The sequence below is a fragment of the Monodelphis domestica genome, chromosome 3, assembly GCF_027887165.1.
Source record: "Monodelphis domestica isolate mMonDom1 chromosome 3, mMonDom1.pri, whole genome shotgun sequence".
Taxonomy (NCBI): Eukaryota; Metazoa; Chordata; class Mammalia; order Didelphimorphia; family Didelphidae; genus Monodelphis; species Monodelphis domestica.
Genome location: NC_077229.1, coordinates 54,964,415 through 54,984,609, shown reverse-complemented (window position 1 = coordinate 54,984,609; position 20,195 = coordinate 54,964,415). Strand labels below are relative to the sequence as shown.

Here is a 20,195-nt window from a genome sequence, read left to right as displayed (position 1 = left end):
TAATGAAGGCCAGTGACCCCAAAAGCACGTGGCGAAAGCCCGAGGCCATTGTCCAGCCCCGCCCACCAATCCTGCGGACACTCCGGCCCCATTGGCTGCCCAAGAATGTGGGCAAGGGCCGCGAGCAGCTTCTCGAGGCGAGATGGAGCGCGGGCCAAGCTCGGGAATAAAGTGACCTGGGGCCGCATGGCGGTCTGGGCAGAGCTGGACTGTGTGGCCATCTGTGGGACGCGGGGGAGCTCACCTCATCTCGGTGTGGGAAGGTGGTGGTCGACCCTTGCCAGTGGTGGGATTGGTGTGATCGGATCCCCCCAAGGCGTGAAATCCCCAGGGAGTCAAGGCTGTCCATGGCCAGGCTGGATTTTAAAGCCTCCTGTGGTGCAGAGACCGGGCACTTCGCACGTCTCTCTAAGAAGCGAGGGCAGCGTCTGACCAGTACTAAACGAGCTCTGGTGCCACAGGAAAAGCTTACTATTTCCCCCACCCCCGGAACGCCGGGGGGCGTCAGTCTCTCACAGGGCACGTGGTGGGGAGGGGCAGGAAGAACTCGATTTCCCGGGTCACGGGAGGCTTTCTTCTTGAGCCAGCTGGCGTCTGCCTCTGCAGGGGGTCTGTGGGCTAGGCTCCCGGTGCCTTACCCGGCGGACCATTACCCAGGGAACACGTGCAACTGAGGAATTGATCACAATTGCACTTTGGGGTCTGAACCCAAACTCCCTAGAGACACCCCGAGCTGTAGTGGGAAAATCCGAAAGTGTGGAAGCCAGAGGCGCAGAGTTTGATTTCTGCCTCTGGATCTTGGGTGCGATACATCCCTTTGATCTTTTGTTAGGCTACTTGTATTTAGATGAGAGGAAGTCCAAATAGCTACTATGTGTGGGCGGCAGTATTGAGAGGAGGGAATAATGCTTTTATTCAAAATCTGGTTTCAAAACCTAACAACCATTTCTCAGCCTTTATTCCTAATTCTGTAAAATGGAGATAATAACTCCTGTCATACCTGTAAACTAAATTTAACTGGAAGTCGTTCTCTCAACAGCTTGGACATTTCTTTCATCATTGCAGATTGCAATACATTCATGTCTTCCCATCCTGTGAGGTCTGTGAATCCAGCCACCACTTGTTCCATCCCCATCTTGAAAAACTGTATCAATGTGATCAATTGTTATATTGCTAAATCTCAGTCCCTCATTCGTGAAGTGAGGGAATTGGATAAAATAGTTTCTAAGGCTCCCTCCAGCCCTAAATCCTATGATCCTATGAAATATCTACCCCTGCTAAAGACATACTATGCAACCAATTCTCCACCAGTTTGCCTATTCCTCTCCTCCGGGTCAGTAAACTCTCTGAAGGTAGCCTTATTCTTCTTGGTAGCTTTTACAATGCCCAGCACAGGGCTTGCCCCTTAGTAGGGCTTCTTTAGTATTTGAATTTGCAAGTTTAGAGGCTGAGCGCAGCAAATGCACTGAATGGACCTTGATAATTCATAGGATGGTATAGAAAATGTTTCCAAAAAGAACTATTCATTCACTATCTATGACTACTGACAAACTGGTTCTGTGAAACCCCAAATTGACCGGCCGGTTTTCCAGAAACCCATCCCACACTGAACCATAAACCCTCAAGCACCCTTGGAACACTTTAGATAGAATTAGCAAATATCAAGTCTGAAATACCCTTTTTGTTTTCTTAGTTTCTCCTTTTGTGTCTATGCTACTCCCAGGTATCTAGCCTTTGGCCATTGTATCTAGTCCTCTCCCAGCCATTTTTGATTGTGGCTAGTGCTGATCCCAAGTGAAAATAGACTTGTTTTTATTATAACTAATTGATCTTTTGATCAACTAATTGATCATATTTGCTTATTTTGAGGGGAATACAATAATTTGGTTTACTTGTATTTTGATTTTTTTTACTTAACTAGGGAGTTCATTTACAGATTTTTTTATTAGATTAATCAATACTTTATTTTATTTGTTTTTTCAAAGTACCACCTTCTAGTCTTATTTATTCATTCAATAGTTCTTCACTTTTCATTTTTATTAATTTCTCCTTTAATTTTTAGGATTTCTAATTTAGTTTTTATCTGGTGATTTTTTAATTTGTTCTTTCTAGTTTTTTTTTTTAATTTGCATGCCCAATTCATTGACCTCTGCCCTCCCTAATTTGTTAATATATGAACTCAAGGATATAAATTTCCCCTAAGTACTGCTATGACTGCATCCCATAGATTTTGATAGGATATCTCATCATTGTTACTCTCTTCAATGAAATTATTAATTGTTTCTATGATTTGTTCTTTAACCGATTTTGGAGAATCATATTATTTAATTTCCAATTAATTTTTGGTTTGCATCTCCATGTACCCTTGCTAATTATTATTTTTATTGCATTATGTTCTGAAAAGGTTGCATTTTTTATTATTTCTGCTTTTTTTGCATTTATTTGCCATGTTTTTATGTCTTTGTGAATGTACTGAATGCTGCTGAAAATAAGGTGCATTCCTTTTTGTCCCTATTTATTTTTCTCCACATATCTAGTAACTCTAATTTTTCTTATATTAAATTCACATCTTTTTCTTATTTATTTTTTGGTTTGATATAGTAGATCTAATAGAGTCAGGTTCAGGTCACCACTAGTATAGTTTTACTATCTATTTCCTCCTTAAACTCTAAGAGAAACTTGAAGGAATAAGAAAAATAAGATAATCTATACAACATAAAGAGGCACATGGGAGGGGGAGGGGAAGAATACTATGAATACAATTACAAAACAAAACACTTCATACATACAAATAAAGCTATGTCTAAACAAATAGGAAAACGTTAATTTCTCTTGGGTAGGCTAAGCTAATATAATAAATAATAATCCTGCCTAAATTAATTTACTTTTTTGGTGCCATACTAATCAAACTATCAAAAATTATTTTATAAAACTAGAAAAAATAAAAATAAAATTCATCTAGAAGAATAAAAGATAAAAAATGCCAAGGGAATTATTGAGGAAAATGTAAAGGCAGATACCCTGACAATATCAGATCTCAAATTTTATTATAAAGCAGTAATCATCAAAAGAATCTTGAATCTGGCTAAGAAATAGAATGGTAGATCAATGGAATATATTAAGTATAAATGACCTTCCTTACTTAGCAATTTAGTGTTTGATAAAGATCTCAGCTATTGGGATAAGAATTCACTATTTGGAAAAAACTGCTAGAAAAACTGGAAAACAACATGGCAAAAATTACATATAGATCAATATCTCACACCCTATACCAAGATAAGGTCAAAATGGGCATATGATTTAAAAATAAATAGTGATACCATAAGTAAATTATGGGAACATAGAATAGTTTATCTATCAGATCTATGGAGGAGGTGCAAATGCATGACCAAACAAGAGTTAGAGAACATTACAAAATGTAAAATGAATAATTTTGAATATATTAAAATTAAAAGGTTTTCTATAAGCAAAGCCAATGTAACCAAGATTAGAAAGGAAACAACAAACCTGGGGGAAATTTTTATAACAAATTTCCTTGGTCAAGGACTTATTTCTCAAATATATAGAGATTGAAATCAAATTTATAATACTAAAATCTATTCCCCAATCCACAAATGATCAAAATTTACAGACACACAGTTTTCAGATTAAGAAATCAAAACTGTCAATATATCATATGAAAAAATATTCTAAATCACTGTTGTTTAGAGAAATGCAAATTAAAACAATGCTGAGATACCACCTAATACCTGTCATATTGGCCAATATAACAGTAAAGGAAAGTGATAAATATTTTGAGAGAGGATGTGACAAAATTGGGACACTAATTGGTGGAGTTGAATGCTGATCCAATCATACTGGAGAACCATTTGGAACTATACCCAAAGAGCTATAAAATTGTGCATTCCCTTTGATCCAGGAATGCCACTACTAGGCCTGTATCCTAATGAGATAAAAAAAAAAAAAGGAGGGGAGGAAGGATCTACCTGTACAAAAATATTTATAGCAGCCTTTTTTTGTAGTGACAAAGAATTAGAAAGCGGGGGAATGTCTATTAATTGGAGAATGGCTGAACAAATTGTGATTTACACTAGTAATGGAATACTACTGTGCTAAAAGAAATGATGAACAGGATGATTTCAGAAAGGGCTAGAATGAACTACATAAAATGATGCTGAGTGAAATAAACAGAACCAGGACAACATGATACACAGTTACAGCAATATTGTAGAATGATCAACTGTGAAAGACTTAGCTACTCTCAGCAATACAATGATCCAGGAAAATTCTGAAGGACTTATGACAAAGAATCTACCTACAGAGAAAAAATTGTTGGAGTTGGAATTGCTTTAGGTTTTTTTTGGGGGGGGGGGTTATTCTGGGATTTTGGTTTCATATGAGTTTTCTCATACAACAATGAACAAAATGTAAATATATTTTGCTTGATAATTCATGTATAACCCAGATCAAATTAATTACCCTCTCCAGGAAGGGAGGGATTAGAGATAGAGAGACAATTTGCATCTTATAACTTCAGAAAACTTATGTGGAAATTATTACATGTAATTGGTAAAATATCTTTAGAAAGAAAAATAATAATTGGAAAATGTTACAGTATTTTGTGAAACCTAGATATAAATTTATTTAGTGAATTTTATTTTGGTTAATTTAATTATCAGAAAAGAATAACCTATGATCTCAGTATCTTAAAAAGTATCTAACCACTCGTATGTGACATTTACTTAAAATAAATTTAAAGGATCTTAAATAAAATTTTAAAATAATAGTTATTGTGAGTGAAATGTCCAATCTGTTTTTAAACTAAAACCACTATAGTCATTAAATAAAAAAATAAAATTTAAAATAAAATTTAAAAAAAGTTAAAGTGAAATAAAAAATGTTGTTTTTAGATCTCCAGTATCTCATTTTCTAAAAGGGGAAAGAGAGAAGTTTGAGCTTAATTTTGGAACATAATTTTGAATTTTGAGAATTTTGAATTTAATTTAAAATTATTTTGACACTACAATTTTTTATCTTAGTCCTCAGATCATCTAAATCTTGCAATAGTGATATAATGTGTGCCTGAGCAAGCATTTAAAAAAAATATTGTTTTGATTTTATACTAGAATACTCAATTAGACTTTTTATTTAGTATTATCTGGTATTTTCTTTTGGTTTCTTTCTTTCCACAAAGAGTGACTGGTTTCATTGCCAGGTTTACAAACCTAGATAAGCCTGCCAGGCCATCTGTATTTTCCCAGGAAGTGTGGCTTAATATGTCTTGTTGCCACAAGCAGATTTTAATAGAAATGTGATAAGATATTAAAAGCTGGATAACAAGGTTATTCATCATTATTGTTCTAAGCACAAATATGAAATAATTTTAGTATCATAAACATTCAATCAGTCCAAATTAGTGAGTGTCTACTATAGCTGACAGCATAATTTAGGCTTGTATGTGCTGTCGATGAGAAATTTGGATGACTCAGTTTACCTCTGCCCTTTGAGAAGCCTCAGTGTCAAGCACCCCTGTTTTGGGGTTGAACTATGGACTTTAGAGCTGTTTGGGAACCCTTAGCATAGGTGGGATTTGTGGACACAGCTAATGTGTAGTGCCTTTTATTTGTTTTGGAGGCTTCCCTTATTGTGTTAAGTTTCCTCTCAGGAGCCCAGCTCCAGAGTTTGACCCTTGCCTTTGATGTGATACAGCTGACCCCTAGGTGATACCCCTGAGGCTGGCTGCAAAGAGGTTTGCAACCTGTTTGTAGTTTGTCTCTGCAGGCTTGCCAAAGCAAATTCTCCTGAGGGTATGAAACCCCCCCCAAGTTCCGTTTCTCTTCAGTAGCAGTGTTTTCTCCCTGGGAGGAGCAGGCATTGGGGCTGGCATTTAGTGTGGTGCCTTCTCCCAGGGATAAGGTTCCCAGAGTCCCCTGGGTGCAGGCCCTGTGTGGTAGTTGGTGCTGGGCTCTGTGTGGGGGCTGGAGTATGAACCTATCCCTACTCTTGATTAATGGGTGGTTTTTCTGACTCCTTTGGTAGTTCTGTGTTATTTCCAAGTCAATAGTGCACAGGAGCAAACACCCAAAGAGTCAATGAGTTCATATTTGAGAATTTGGTTATAGATTTCTCATGTTTTCTTTTCCAGCAATGAAACTGCAAGAACTGGTCTTTTACAAAGGAGACTGCTATGGAAGAAGAAAAAGGTACTGAGTCTACCTCGGACCCCCAAGACTTAAGAGAGACTGTAGGCTTTTTCTGTTGTAAGAAGAGTGTTTGTCTTCTGGCTACCTAGTCAAAGCTCCTTGTCTGATTGGGAGCACCCCCAGAGGCTAATTTTTCTCCTTCCCAATCTGAGAGCCATTTGGAGGGCAGATTTAACTAAGAGTGAAAAGGAAGGAAAGCAAGGAGGATAGGAGCTGTGACCTGAGAGAAGAATTTCAGAGTTCCAGATAATGCAAGTAGAATGCATTGGAAGAATAGGAGATAAGACTATATCCTGTTATACTCTAATTAAAAGTAAAATGAAGGGATTTGACTTTCTAAAGTTTCTTTGAGCTCTTAACTCTGATTCAGTTCTTTCAGTGCATTATGTAACCCTTGTCTAAATATCCAGGGACTTTGCAGAGGGGGATGGTTTTGTTTCTTAGCAAGAAGGAGTATCCTTTTTTTGTTTGTAAGCCCCAGTTCTCTTTTAGAGAGTATTCGAGATGAAAAAGATATTCTAGGATATTGCCAACAGATGGAGCAAGAAAACAAGAAATAAATGTATACTGAAGACTTTCCTAGACTGAAGAACATCCTTGAATTTACAAAGGAGTGGTAGGCACAGTCCACTTTGTGTCTTGATCTTTTTTTCCTCCGATTTTAAAATAGATTTACATGAAGGCAAGATCTGATTTAGTTGGAGATACTTATTCCTATTACTAATAGTTTGGGATCTCAATCAGAAACAACTGTTGTAAATAAAAAAAAAACTGTTAATAGCTCATGTTCAGATGTCTCTTTGACATCTGCATGAGTTATTTGGCCTTACCTGATTTTATTTCCATTTGATGGTTATTAAAACTGGTGTAAGCAAAATTATTTATATTACAAATATCTCAAAATTTACTAGTAAAATATAAAGAAGAAACACTGATTTTTTTTCCCCAACTTCCTAATATTTATTGCCCTCATGGAGATCCTATTTCTAACTGGCTAATACTTTAAATGCCTTTCAATCAAAATCTCAAAATGTCCTAGATTCATTATTTCCTTATAAACCTGAATACACAGCCATAGTGAACTTGTCAATCACCATAAAAAAAAATAGAAAATGAGGATTATTATGAAGGTTCTGAATTTAACATTTTAAATGCCTCTTAAAAAATTTTAAAACCCCTTTCTCTTCCCTGGGATTCATCTTGTAATAATTACTCAACAGAGTGAGGGCTAAGAGGACCACCCACCACTAAATACAGTTCCAGGCTCCTAATAGGAGCTTAATAAATTTGAATTGATCAGGAGGGAAATGATATAAGGGAAAGAAAGAGCTTTGGCTCTGGCAGTAAGACGACCTAGGTTCAAATCCTACCTCTGATGCCTACTGACATGTATGACCTTGAGAAATCATATAAGTATCTTCATCCTCCATTTTCTCATCTTTATTATGGGGGGGAGTTGAATAAGACATCTAGTCTTGTTTCCAGCTCTATGACTCTATTACAATTGGAACTATCTGTTTTCTAGGGCCTCTTCCTACTTCTACCTAATTATAACGGAAGGTCCCTGAGAAACAGATTCAGTCTAACCCTTTTTTTTGGAGTGGGGAGCACTTTCAGTTTTATTCATATATTTTGCTTTTATGTTACCTACATTTACAAATTACTGTCCTGTTATGAAATGTCTCTCTGTAACTAGATTTTTAAATTAATATCCAAAATACTCCAAGTATTATGTTTAATAAGATTTATTTATAATACCTTGAAGCAAAAAAGGAAAATAAAAGACTCAAGAAACAGAGAGAGCTCACCAAGCCTCGCACATGGAAAAAAAGAGAGCAAGGAAGGAGTTACAAAAACTTATATACAATAACATAAGAATTCATGTAAACAGAAAGGGAAAGGGAATTTAGGGGCAAGAAAGGAATTTTGGGAGATGGAGTCCAAATTTTTCTAATTATACATTGCAAAGTTCAAGTTAAGTAAAGCTAATAATACAGCTACCTCTTCTGACAAGGCACACAACCTTTCACATCTATAATACTTGCCACTTCTCTACTTTAAAAAAATAGCTTGTCTCTCTTTTTGTCTATTTGTCTATTTTCTCTCCCTCCCACAAAGGAAAATAAAAGAAGAAATAAATTTCTTATAATCATTATTCATAGTGAAGCAAAGAAAATTTCCCCAATGGCTGTATACAAAAATATACATATGTTTCATTCAGAACCCCAAATCCATCACCTCTCTGTAATGGATAGATAGCATGCCTCATCTTTGGACCTATGGAATTATAATTAATGTATTGATCATAGTTCTTACAGCTTTCAATGTTATTTTTACAGTATTATAAAATTTTAAATCATTCTCTAGTTTATCAGTCCTAAAAATTATCCTTTTTATTGTATTAATATTAGAATTTAAATTGTTCTCTTCTAGTCCTGCTCACTTTAGTCTTCTTCAATTCCAGGCTTTCCACATCTTTTTAAAATCATGTTTCCTCATTTCTTACACAAAGTCCTACTCTATAGTATTCATATACCACAACTTATTCAGCTTTTCCCCAATAGTTGGACATATTAGACTCCAATTCTTTGCCACCACAAAAAGGAGCTGCTATAAATGTTTTTTTTCTATAAAGAACTTGCTATTCTTTGGTTTCTCTTGGATGTAAGCTTAGCAGTGGTGTAGCACTGCTGAGTAAATTTTCTATTTGTACCTCAGCACTTGACACAGAATAAGTTCTTAACCTAAATTTGTCCATTCCATTCCAAGCCATACTTTAAACAAACCAACCAACCAACCTTCTTACCTTTAGAATCAATAGTATCAGTTCCAAAGTGCTCTTCAGGGCTATCTGATCCCTCTTGAATCTCTTTAGCTTCCATGATTTAATGATCATCTCTAGGCTGAGGATTCTCAAATCTACCTGTCAAGCCCTAACCTCTCTGCTAAACTCCAGCCTTTCATCACCAACTGCCTTTCAGACATCTTGAACTGGATATTTGGGAGACAGCCTATAATCAGCATGTCCAGAACTGAACTCATTGCCTTTCCTCATAAACCCTGTCCCCCTTTCAAACTTGCCGATAACTATTGAGGATAGAACCATCCTTCCAGTCACCCTTCAGTGGGGAGAAGTGGCTTAAGGTAGTAGTAGTGGGAGCTGCTGCTGCTTTTTGGAAATGGAGCTGCCTTTCCCCCAGAATAGTGGAGGATAGGATTTTTATAGAGAAAAAGTCAAGATCCCTCTGCCTCCTCCTCAGGCTGGGTTTGAGGAGTTGGCCAGGCATCTTGGGTAGCTCTACATAGATGGGAACTAATGGAATTTCTCCCAGTGGTGGTCAATAGAGGGATCCAGGTGTCCTGATAAGGGCCCCTGGCCTTGAATAGGAGCCCAGGCTGATGTCATTTGGTGCCTGAATCAGGAGTCCCAGCCTCTATCCCTGGCTAGGAAGTATAAACCCAGAAACTCCTGTCTCTAAGCTGAACTCTCAATGCAATGAGCCACCTAGGTGCCCCAAGAGAATGAATCTCCCAATGTCAAGAACACACACGTAGACCTACCATGTGGCTTTGCAAAAATCATCCTTATAACATGAATGTGGAAATCTTGGGAAACACTGTTTCTATACTACTGAAAGACAGCCTTAAAGCGCTAGACAGATTTTTAATAAATAGTTGTACATTTGGGGAACTAGTATATCAGATATGCCAAAGAAGAGAGGATACTAATGGTAGAGAAAAATATCTTGGACCTTAATACTCCACAAAATGGGACTGAGAACTCAATAATAGCTGATCTATATGCCTATCCATCCATCTGTATGCTAAAAGTCACCATCTAAATAAATAATCAAAGGTATGCTTGATAGAAAGCAAAAAGGCTTTTGCAAGCCATATTCAATAATGAAGTACTTCTTAATCATTTCGTGGTGAGATTATAACCTGCCCCTAACTCTCACCCCTCTGTCAAGGGTAATCAGCTTGTGATGAAGGAGATAAGAGCCCAGAGCCTAGAAGAAGGAGGTATCCTTTGTGTTTAGGGAGGTCCTCCAGCCCTCCTGTTTGTGAATTACATTTTACAATGACATCAAGCCTTCCAGAAGATATCTGGTCACTCAAGTCACTCAAGAACTTTGGCTATTCTAGCTACACAGGAAAGTCCAAGCAGTTGAAGAACGTTATTGCCCATTTTTCAACTTGCACTTGGATTACTACTCAATAGAGTTGTCTTGGACAACTCTATTGAGTAGTAATCTAGGACAAATAATAGAGATGGATTAATCAACTGGGATGAACTGCTTTGGGGAAATGTTGAGGCTCTTTTTACAGATTTTTAACTTCCCCCCTAAAGTAAAAGTTCATCTTTTTAATACTAAGATTTTACCAGCATTGCTATAAGACAATAAGTCTTGGAACACCACTGCCTTCAAAGAATTCAAGATGAAAGAGAGAGAGGAGGTGGTGGGTGTGAGAGAATTGTGTGGAGCACGCAAGGTATCAGAGGAACAAGAATAAAAGAAATCATTGAGAGATTGTGTACCAATAAGAAGAGATATACAGCTATGGAAAGTAATGAATGCTGGAGGGGATGTGGCAAAGTAGGGACACTAATTCATTGCTGGTGGAGTTGTGAATTGATCCAACCATTCTGGAGGGCAATTTGGAACTATGCCCAAAGGGTGATAAAAGACTGTCTGCCCTTTGATCCAGCCATAGCACTGCTGGGTTTGTACCCCAGGGAGATAATAAGAAAAGACTTGTACAAGAATATTCATAGCTGCGCTCTTTGTGGTGGCCAAAAATTGGAAAATGAGGGGATGCCCTTCAATTGGGGAATGGCTGAACAAATTGTGGTATCTGTTGGTGATGGAATACTATTGTGCTAAAAGGAATAATAAAGTGGAGGAATTCCATGGAGACTGGAACAACCTCCAGGAAGTGATGCAGAGCGAAAGGAGCAGAACCAGGAGAACATTGTACACAGAGACTGATACACTGTGGTACAATCGAAGGTAATGGACTTCTCCATTAGTGGCAATGCAATGTCCCTGAACAATCTGCAGGGATCTAAAAAACACTATCCACAAGCAGAAGATAAACTGTGAGAGTAAAAACACCGATGAAAAGCAACTGCTTGACTACAGGGGTGGAGGGGATATGACTGAGGAGAGACTCTAAATGAACACTCTAATGCAAATACCAACAACATGGAAATGGGTTCGAATCAAGAACACATGTGATACCCAGTGGAATCGCGCGTGGGCAATGGGAGAGGTGGTGGGAGGGGGGGGGGAAGAAAAGAAAATGATCTTTGTTTGCAGTGAATAATGTTTAAAAAAAATAAAAAATAAAAAGTGACTTAAAAAAAGAAGAGATAGACAGGTCCCATGGCAAGAGCAGGGGATGGCAGGTGCCCCCAGCTACTCTCAAAATGTTGAAAGTGGTATTTTGGGTGGCAACATGCCACCCAATACAGATAAGAGTCTCCCAGGAGACCTAGGCATTGGACAGGTTACCCCCTCCATTAGATAGGACCACACAGGTCCATTTGAATATTTATATTCTGAATTGAATCAAAGAAGACTCTAGATTCCAAAGACCTCCTTTACTCCAAGAAAGTCTTGATTCCTGTAGAGAGTGTATATGATAAAAATCCACTCAAAGCCTATTCCAAAACTATCCATGATCCTGTATTCTTAGAGGCTCTACCAGTGGATCATCATCATAGTTATAATCATCATAGCTAGTAACACTTATATAGCACCTACTAAGCACTGTGCAAAATGCTCTGCAAATATTATATCTTATTTGATCCTTAAAACAACCCTGAAAAGCAGGGGCTATCATTATCCCTATTTCACAGATGATAAAACCAAGGCAAACAAGTGACATTAATTAAGTGTCTGAGCCTGGATTTGAAATCAGGTTTCCCTGACTCCCGGGCCAGCATCCTAGCCACTATTCTATAAGATCGGACAGATCCTCCCAGGCTGGAAACACTTTGACTTCATTCTTAGCAAGGGACTGTACTGTACATGTGTTGTCCAAGGACCACTCTGGCTTGCAAATCTCCAATACTGCCAAGTTCTAATGAGGCTATTTGGGGGATTTTTATACTCATATCAACAGAGTCATACAGCATTGAGGCAAGTATAATATTAAACCTTGCCGATATCTATTTTTGCTTTTTCTTTCAGAAGTGTGGCATAGAGTAGGTTACTTCCTCCCATTACAGGCCACTTGGTGTCCAGTCTTCTGCTCATTAAGCATGAGGTGACACTTCAAACACTGGATCCTTGACCACTCTTTAAATTTTTCTTCTGTATATGGGGTCATCACTAGAATTTCTCCTAAATTTACATGAGACCCATTTTCCTGTTACTGGAGATCACTGTGAGAGGCAGAGGATGTGGGGGAAGGAAAGGATGCTGGCCTTGCAGGAAGGAAGACCTGGGTTCAAATTCTGATTTCCACACTTACTAATGATGTGACCCTAGGCAGTAAATGAACTCTTTTGGGCTTCAGTTTTCTCACCTGTGAAATGAAAGGATTGGACTCAATGACCTCTAAGGTTCCTTCCAGCTTTTAAAATGAGATTTTTCATGAAAATCTAAAAATATTGAAAACCAGTTAGAGATGTACTTTTTTCCCAAGGAAGAGGAGGGAAAGAGGTATTTTTTCCTTCTAAAATTAAAAATAAAAACTATTAAGTAAAAAAAAAAGCTTTGAGACTGTTTCTGGTTTGTCTCCATTGTATTCATGTGCTTCTCCATCTTCTCATCAGTACCAAGTGAAGGTTTCCTGAACAGATGTATATGAAGTGACCTAAAAAAGGGCCATCAGCCTTCATTTCACAGAGCAAATGACAAAAATTATACCACAGTAGTGGAATGAGTGATGCAATTCAGAGTTGTATCCCACAGCTATACTTTAACCCAGGGTAAATAATCTGTTTTGGCCCAAGTCATCTTTCTAACCAGCAGAAGTAGAAGGGAGCTCCAGGATCAGCGTGTCCAACCCAGGCCTGATCTGGAGACCCTCTCCGCACCTATAAGTGCCAATCTCTCCCCTAGTACTCAAAGACCTCTAAATAGATGTAACTCCCAAATCCCAAGGGAGTGCCTTCCATTGTTTGGCACCTTTGTTTGCTAGGCTCCTTTTCCTAGCATTGAACCAAAATCTGCCTCTCCACAATTTGGACCCAACAAAAGTAAGGATATATTTTTAAAATCCAAGTTCTTGAATCTCACTTCACAACAGGAGGAAATATTAAAAAATTCTAAACCGAAGAGGGTTTTTTTTAACACTTGTAGTCACCTTGATAAATAGGAACATGGTTCACCTTGGACAAGTCACTTCAGAGAACAATAAATAATGAGAGGTGGCTTGATATAGTGGATGAAATCAGGAAGACCCAAGTTCAAATTATGCATCTTGACACATCCTTGACACATCTGTGATGAAGTTGGGAAATTTGGATGACTCAGTTTACCTCTGCCCTTTGAGAAGCCTCAGTGTCAAGCACCTCTGTTTTGGGGTTGAACTATGGACTTTAGAGCTGTTTGGGAACCCTTAGCATAGGTGGGATTTGTGGACACAACTAATGTGTAGTGCCTTTTATTTGTTTTGAAGGCTTCCCCTATTGTGTTAAGTCTCCTCTCAGGAACCCAGCTCCAGAATTTGACCCTTGCCTTTGATGTGATACAGCTGACCCCTAGGTGATACCCCTGAGGCTGGCTGCAAAGAGGTTTGCAACCTGTTTGTGGTTTGTCTCTGCAGGCTTGCCAAAGCAAATTCTCCAGAGAGTATAAGAGACCCCCCAAGTTTTGTCTCTCTTTGGAGTTGTCAGTTAGCAGGGTGTTTTCGACCTGGGTGGAGTAGGCACGGGAGCTGGCATTTAGTGTGGTGCCTTCTCCCAGGGATATGGTTCCCAGAGTCCCCAGGCCCTGTGTGGTAGTTAGCACTGGGCTCTATGTGGGGGCCAGATTATGAACCTATCCCTATTCTTGATTAAAGAGTGATTTTTCTGACTACTTTGGTAGTTCTGTATTATTTTGAAGTCAACATTTTGGTGTCAGAAGTTGGATTTCAAAATGGAAACTGCTTGAGGCCACCTGTTAACAGAAATTTGGACCTGAGGTACCATCAGAGCTCATTTTGGAGTTCCAAAGCTGGGAGCTCTGTTATCAAGTTGACTGGGGTACATCCATTCTGGAAGAAAGAATCCAAGCTTGCATTTTTGGAAAAATAACCTACTCTTTAATCAGGAGGTGCAATGGGTAATTGAGAGTCTGTGATACCAACCGAGAGCCTTCCCACTGGGAGGGCTGCTACGTAGAGTAAGGGCAACCATGAGTCTATGGTACCAGCCTAGAGTTTCCTTGGGGGAACTGCTGTGGGGAAAAAAGGGTTAACAATACCAAGGAGCCAGCCCAGGGTCCCCCTCATGGGACTGCTGTGGAATATATGTTTTCTGCAGTCTGTGTTGAGTGAAGCAGGTCAGGAGATTGAGGAGGATGAAAGAGAGGCTTTCAACCAGTGGCTTGAGGAACATACCATAAGAAAATCCAGGTCAGAACAAATTGTGAACCAAGAGAAAGGTAAGAGTAAAAACGGGGGGGGGGGGTGTAAGGGAGGAGGAGGACCTCCTTGAATTATCCTTCCACCTTTTCCTTGTAGAAAGAAATGGTATTAGCATGGGAATTTTGTGCCAGGAGCATGGAGGCTACTTTAGGCCACTTGGGTATTATAGTAAGAGTTTAGACTCCATGGAAAAGAACTGCCACCATGCCTGAGAGCAGTAGTGGAAGCTTCTGATTTACTGGAACCAGTAGAGGAGGTGACATTAGAGTCCCCTTTAACCCTACATGTCTCACATGCAATAGAGGTACTCTTAAACTCTCCTACTCAGCATTTTCCCACCAGCTGCCTTGCCAAGTTGGAGGCATCCCTTCTGTCCAAGTCCAATATTACTATTTCCAGATGTAGAACCCTCAACCTGGGCACTATCTTACCAGAAAGGGAAGAAAGAGACAAGGATTACACTGAAGGGCATGATTGTGTTAACATTATTAATTCTATTTTAAGTCCACAAGAGAATCTCCAGGAAAAAGAATTGGAGAATCCAGATTTTTTCTGGTACACAGATGGCTCTTGTCTTCCAAATGACTCTGGCATTTTAGTAGCTGGATATGCCATCACCACTACCACGGAAGTCATTGAAGCGGGACCCCTGCCTTTAGCATCTTCCACTCAGCAAGTAGAACTGGAGGCAGTAACCAGAACTTGCAAGCTAGCAAAATGAAACAGGTAAACATTTACATGGATAGCAGGTATGCATTTGGGGTGGCTCATGATTTTGGAATGTTATGGAAGCATAAGGGATATTTGACTTCTTCAGGGACCCCTATTAAGAATGGGGTACAAATCTGGAGACTGCTAGAAGCCCTTTTACTACCAGAAGCAGTAGCTATCATTAAAATCCCAGGGCACTCACGGGAGAATTTTCCCCACACAAGAGAAAATACCCTAGAGGATCAGCATGCCAAGGAACCTGGCAGACAGCTCCCAATTACAATAGGGATGTTAGTCTCTGAGAAGGAAGAACCCATTTTTAAGGATAAATTGACTTGGCCAGAAATTGTTTAAGCTTAGGAAACCATGTCTCAATCCATGCAAAAATTTGGGGAAATGATGGGATGCCCTCTGATTGGGGAATGGCTGAACAAATTGTGCTATCTATTGGTGATGGAATACTATTGTGCTCAAAGGAATAATGAACTGGAGGGATTCCATGTGAACTGAAACGACCTCCAGGAATTGATGCAGAGTGAGAGGTGCAGAACCAGGAAAACATTGTACACAGAGACTGATACACTGTGGCACAATAGAATGTAATGGACTTCTCCATTAGTGGCAGTGCAGTGATCCTGAACAATTCAGAGAAATTTATGAGAAAGAACAATATCCACATTCAGAGGAAAAACTGGGAGCAAAAAAAAAAACAGAAGAAAAACGACTGCTTGATTACATGTGTTGATGGGGATATGACTGGAGATGTAGACTCCAAATGATCATCCTAGTATAAACAACAACATGAAAAAAGTTTTTGACCCAAGACACATGTAAAACCCAGTGGAATTGTGTGTTGGTTACAGGAAGGGGTGGGTGGAGGGGAGGGAAAGAATATGATTCTTGTACCAAGGAATAAGGTTCTAAATTGACTAATTAAATACAATCCCCCCCCCCCAAAAAAAGACTAGAAAGGGAAGGATGTGTTAGAAATAAGGATACTGGATTGTGGCAGGGACCCAATGAGTGTGTGGTTCTTCCAGATCCCCTGTGTAGTCCCATGATAGAATATTTACATTCTCTAAGCCACTGGGGACCAGATAAATTAATTAGTATTGCTTTTAAATATTGGGGGGGGGAATGAGGCAAGCAGACAAGGATGTGTTTTGGCAATATCCAATTTGTCCTAAATATATTAGCAAGCCTTTAAAACTTGCACCAGGTAAATTCCATTGCCAGAGGCTCCTTTTCAAGTATGGCCAGTAGTTTTCATTTAGCTGCTACCTCCTGCAAGATACAAATTTGTCTTAGTAAAGGTCTGTATGTTTTCCAGTTGAATAGAAGTGTTTCCAAGCAGACAGGCCACAGTAATAACAGTAGCTAAATGCTTACTGGAAAAGATATTTCTAGTGTGGGGTATTCCTAAAGAGATACATAGTGATAGAGGAACACATTTCACCGGATCAGTTGTGTCCCAGCTGTTAGCAGCATGGCCAGTACTATACCATTTACACTGTGCATACCATACAAAATCTTCAGGATTGGTAGAACCTGTGAATGGGATAATTAAAGTACATTTAGTCAAATTTGTGGATAATTTGAACATAACTTGGCCCAAAGCCCTTTCAATAGTTTTTTTAAACTTGAGGGCCACTCTCTCTCTTTTTTTTTTAATTTAAAAACCCTTACCTTCCATCTTGGTTCCAAGGCAGAAGAGCTGTAAGGACTAGGCAATGGGGGTTAAGTGACTTGCCCAGGGTCACACAGCTGGGAAGTATCTCAGATCAGATTTGAACCCAGGACCTCCCATCTCTAGGCCTTGCTCTCAATCCACTGAGCTATCCAGCTGCCCCCAGAGTAAGGTAATTTTTGATAAGGCATATAGATTACATATTTTTGTAATTATTATACTAATTTTTAATAATAAGTTTTAACCACTTAATAATAAGTGGTTAAAACTAGGTAATGAAGTTATTTTTAATTTTGACTTAAGCTACAGTGTCAAGAAATGTTTAAGGACTGAAAGCATTTTAATGCAAGCCAAAAACTAGCAAACATATTAATCCTATAGATAAGTAAGCATGCTGGGAGTCAATCAAGTTTCATTGGAGATAATGTTTATGGACTTCTCTTGTTTTCCTTTGCAGCAAATGAAGCTGTCTGTACAAAGGAGAATTCTATGGGAGGGGATGCAGAAACCATGTCAGGACCCCCCCTCAGGACACTCCAAATTTGAAAGACTGAAAGACTTTGGGGGCAATTCAGGGTAGATGTTTTGTGTCATTAAGATGTTTGCCAAAGACAGACTGCCTGTCTTTCTGGCACAACCATCAATGCGTGGGTATTTGAGGAGTGCCCTCAAATGCCAACCATCTGTTTGGTTGGGCAGCAGTGTTAACACCTTGACCAAAACGAGGGTGTGACGACAAGAAATTTGGCTGACTCAGTTTACCTCTGCCCTTTGAGAAACCTCAGTGCCAAGCACCCTTGTTCTGGACTTTAGAGCAGTTTGGGAACCCTTAGCATAGGTGGGATTTGTGGACACAACTAATGTTTAGTGCCTTTTATTTGTTTTGGAGGCTTCCCTTACTGTGTTAAGTTTCCTCTCAGGAGCCCAGCTCCAGAGTTTGACCCTTGCCTTTGATGTGATACAGCTGACCCCTAGGTGATATCCCTGAGGCTGGCTGCAAAGAGGTTTGCAACCTGTTTGTGGTTTGTCTCTGCAGGCTTGCCAAAGCAAATTCTCCAGAGAGTATAAGAGACCCCCCAAGTTCTATCTCTCTTTGGAGTTGTCAGTTAGCACAGTGTTTTTGACCTGGGTGGAGTTGGCATTGGAGCTGGTATTTAGTGTGGTGCCTTCTCCCAGGGATATGGTTCCCAGAGTCCCCAGGCCCTGTGTGCTAGTTAGGGCTGGACTCTGTGTGGGGGCCAGATTATGAACCTATCTCTGTTCCTGATTAAAGACTTAGGTTTTTCTGATTACTTTGGTAGTTCTGTGTTATCTCCAAGTCAACAGTGATCTTAGGCAAGTCGTTTATCTTCTCAAAGTCAGAGACAGCTTTCTAAGAATCTGCTTTTAAGAGCAGATAGTGATGATTAGCAAGTGCTTCCTCCTGAATTCCCGTTACCAATGAGACCTCCGGTCTCATCATAACAACAACAATAATAAAACAATCTGTAATCTATCTTTTTGATGTGAGTACTTCATTTCTCCACCAATAGATCTGCCCCTAGGATGTGCAATGGTTAGAGCCCTGAGCTTGGAGTTAGGAAGACCTTAGTTCAAATCTGCTTCAGATACTTATTAACTAAGTGATCTTGGGCCAGGCATTTAAGTTCCTTGTTCCTCAGTTTCCTCCTCAGTAAAATGAAAAAAAAATAATAGCCCCTACCTCACAGGGATTGTTGAGAGATTTAAATGAGGTAATAACTACAGAGCACTTAGCATAACCATTCAGTTATTTCTAACTATGTGACCCTATTTGGGGTTTTCTTGGCAATGTTTTTAGAATAGTTTGCCATTTCCTTCTGCAGCTACTTATTGACTAGACAATAGAGACCTAAACTTGAATATGTATAAAGTCATTGTTACTTTGTGTTATTTCTTTTAATATTATAAGGACAATAAGTGGCATTTTAGTAGTTGTAAGATTTGCAAATTGCTTCATGTGTACTGTCATTTGAATATCATGACTTATTTTTTTGTAAATTTTTATTTAATTAGTTAATTTAGAATATTTTTCTATGGTTACATGATTCATGTTCTTTCCCTCCCTCCCTCCCGACCCCTCACCCCCCTCCCATAGCCCACACACAATTCCACTGGGTTTTACGTGTATCACGACTCATTTTAGATGTATGATCCCAGGCTGAGAGATTCTATAAACTATTGGCCACTCAGGGACTCTAAGTAGCACATTCAAGTCTTCCTGACTTAAAATTCAGTTCTCTTCCCTTTATCTCTTCCTCCAACATCATGGATGCTCACCCATCTCTGACTTAGCTGTTATTGCCCCCCACCCACTAAAATGCAAGCTTCTCAATGGCAGAGACTTTATTATGTGCTTCTACTCAGATCCTCACAGTGCCTGACACACAGTAAACCCATAATAAATGCTTATAGTCTGTACTGACTTTCTGAATTTGGAAAAGCTGGCACACCAGTTTTGTATATCACCTGACCCAAGACCTATCACTCAAAACCTTTCCAGCTTTTGAAAGACAAGCCTGAGCCTTGTTGCTTGGGAGAACATGGAGCTGTCCTTATTGCAAAGTCAAATGTATTGCATTTAAAGCCTCGTTAATTTTGTCCATAAGAAATGAATGAAAAACTTAAGTCAGGCACTATACTAAATAGTGAGTATACAAAGAAAAGCAAAAACAGTCTTTGAAAAAATGCCTTCAAGGAGCTCAACTTCTAATGAAGGGAACAACATGGAAATAGCCATGCACAAATGAGATGTATATACAAGGGCCATGTGAGGTTATTTCATAGGGAAAGCCCTAGGAATGGTCAGGAAGTGGGAAAAACCTCTTACAAAGAGGGAGGACTTAACCTGAATCTTGAAAGAAGCCAAGGAAACCAAGACAGGGAGGTAAGGAGGGCAAGTGTTCTAGGGACAGTGGACAGCCAGAAAAAGGTCAGGGACTCAGGAAATGAAGTGTCACATGTGAGAAACACCAGGTGGGACACGTGTAGGG

The 20,195-nt window shown here is 39.2% G+C and overlaps 1 protein-coding gene and 1 long non-coding RNA gene across 2 annotated transcripts in view; one reads left to right on the top strand and one right to left on the bottom strand.

Moving 5' to 3' along the window:
• The window catches only part of LOC100020151 (piwi-like protein 1), a 46,111-nt gene extending 45,610 nt beyond the window's left edge, over nucleotides 1-501 (bottom strand). The window contains exon 1 of the mRNA XM_007489626.3: nucleotides 245-501. Coding sequence (XP_007489688.1) covers nucleotides 245-349 — 105 coding nt within the window. The 5' untranslated portion in view covers nucleotides 350-501. The remainder of the gene's footprint in view (nucleotides 1-244) is intronic.
• Nucleotides 1-7,574, top strand: part of LOC103100030 (uncharacterized) — a 72,123-nt gene extending 64,549 nt beyond the window's left edge. The window contains exon 4 of the long non-coding RNA XR_001629379.2: nucleotides 6,146-7,574. This is a non-coding gene — a long non-coding RNA (uncharacterized LOC103100030). The remainder of the gene's footprint in view (nucleotides 1-6,145) is intronic.
• The last annotated feature ends 12,621 nt before the right edge of the window (nucleotides 7,575-20,195 follow it).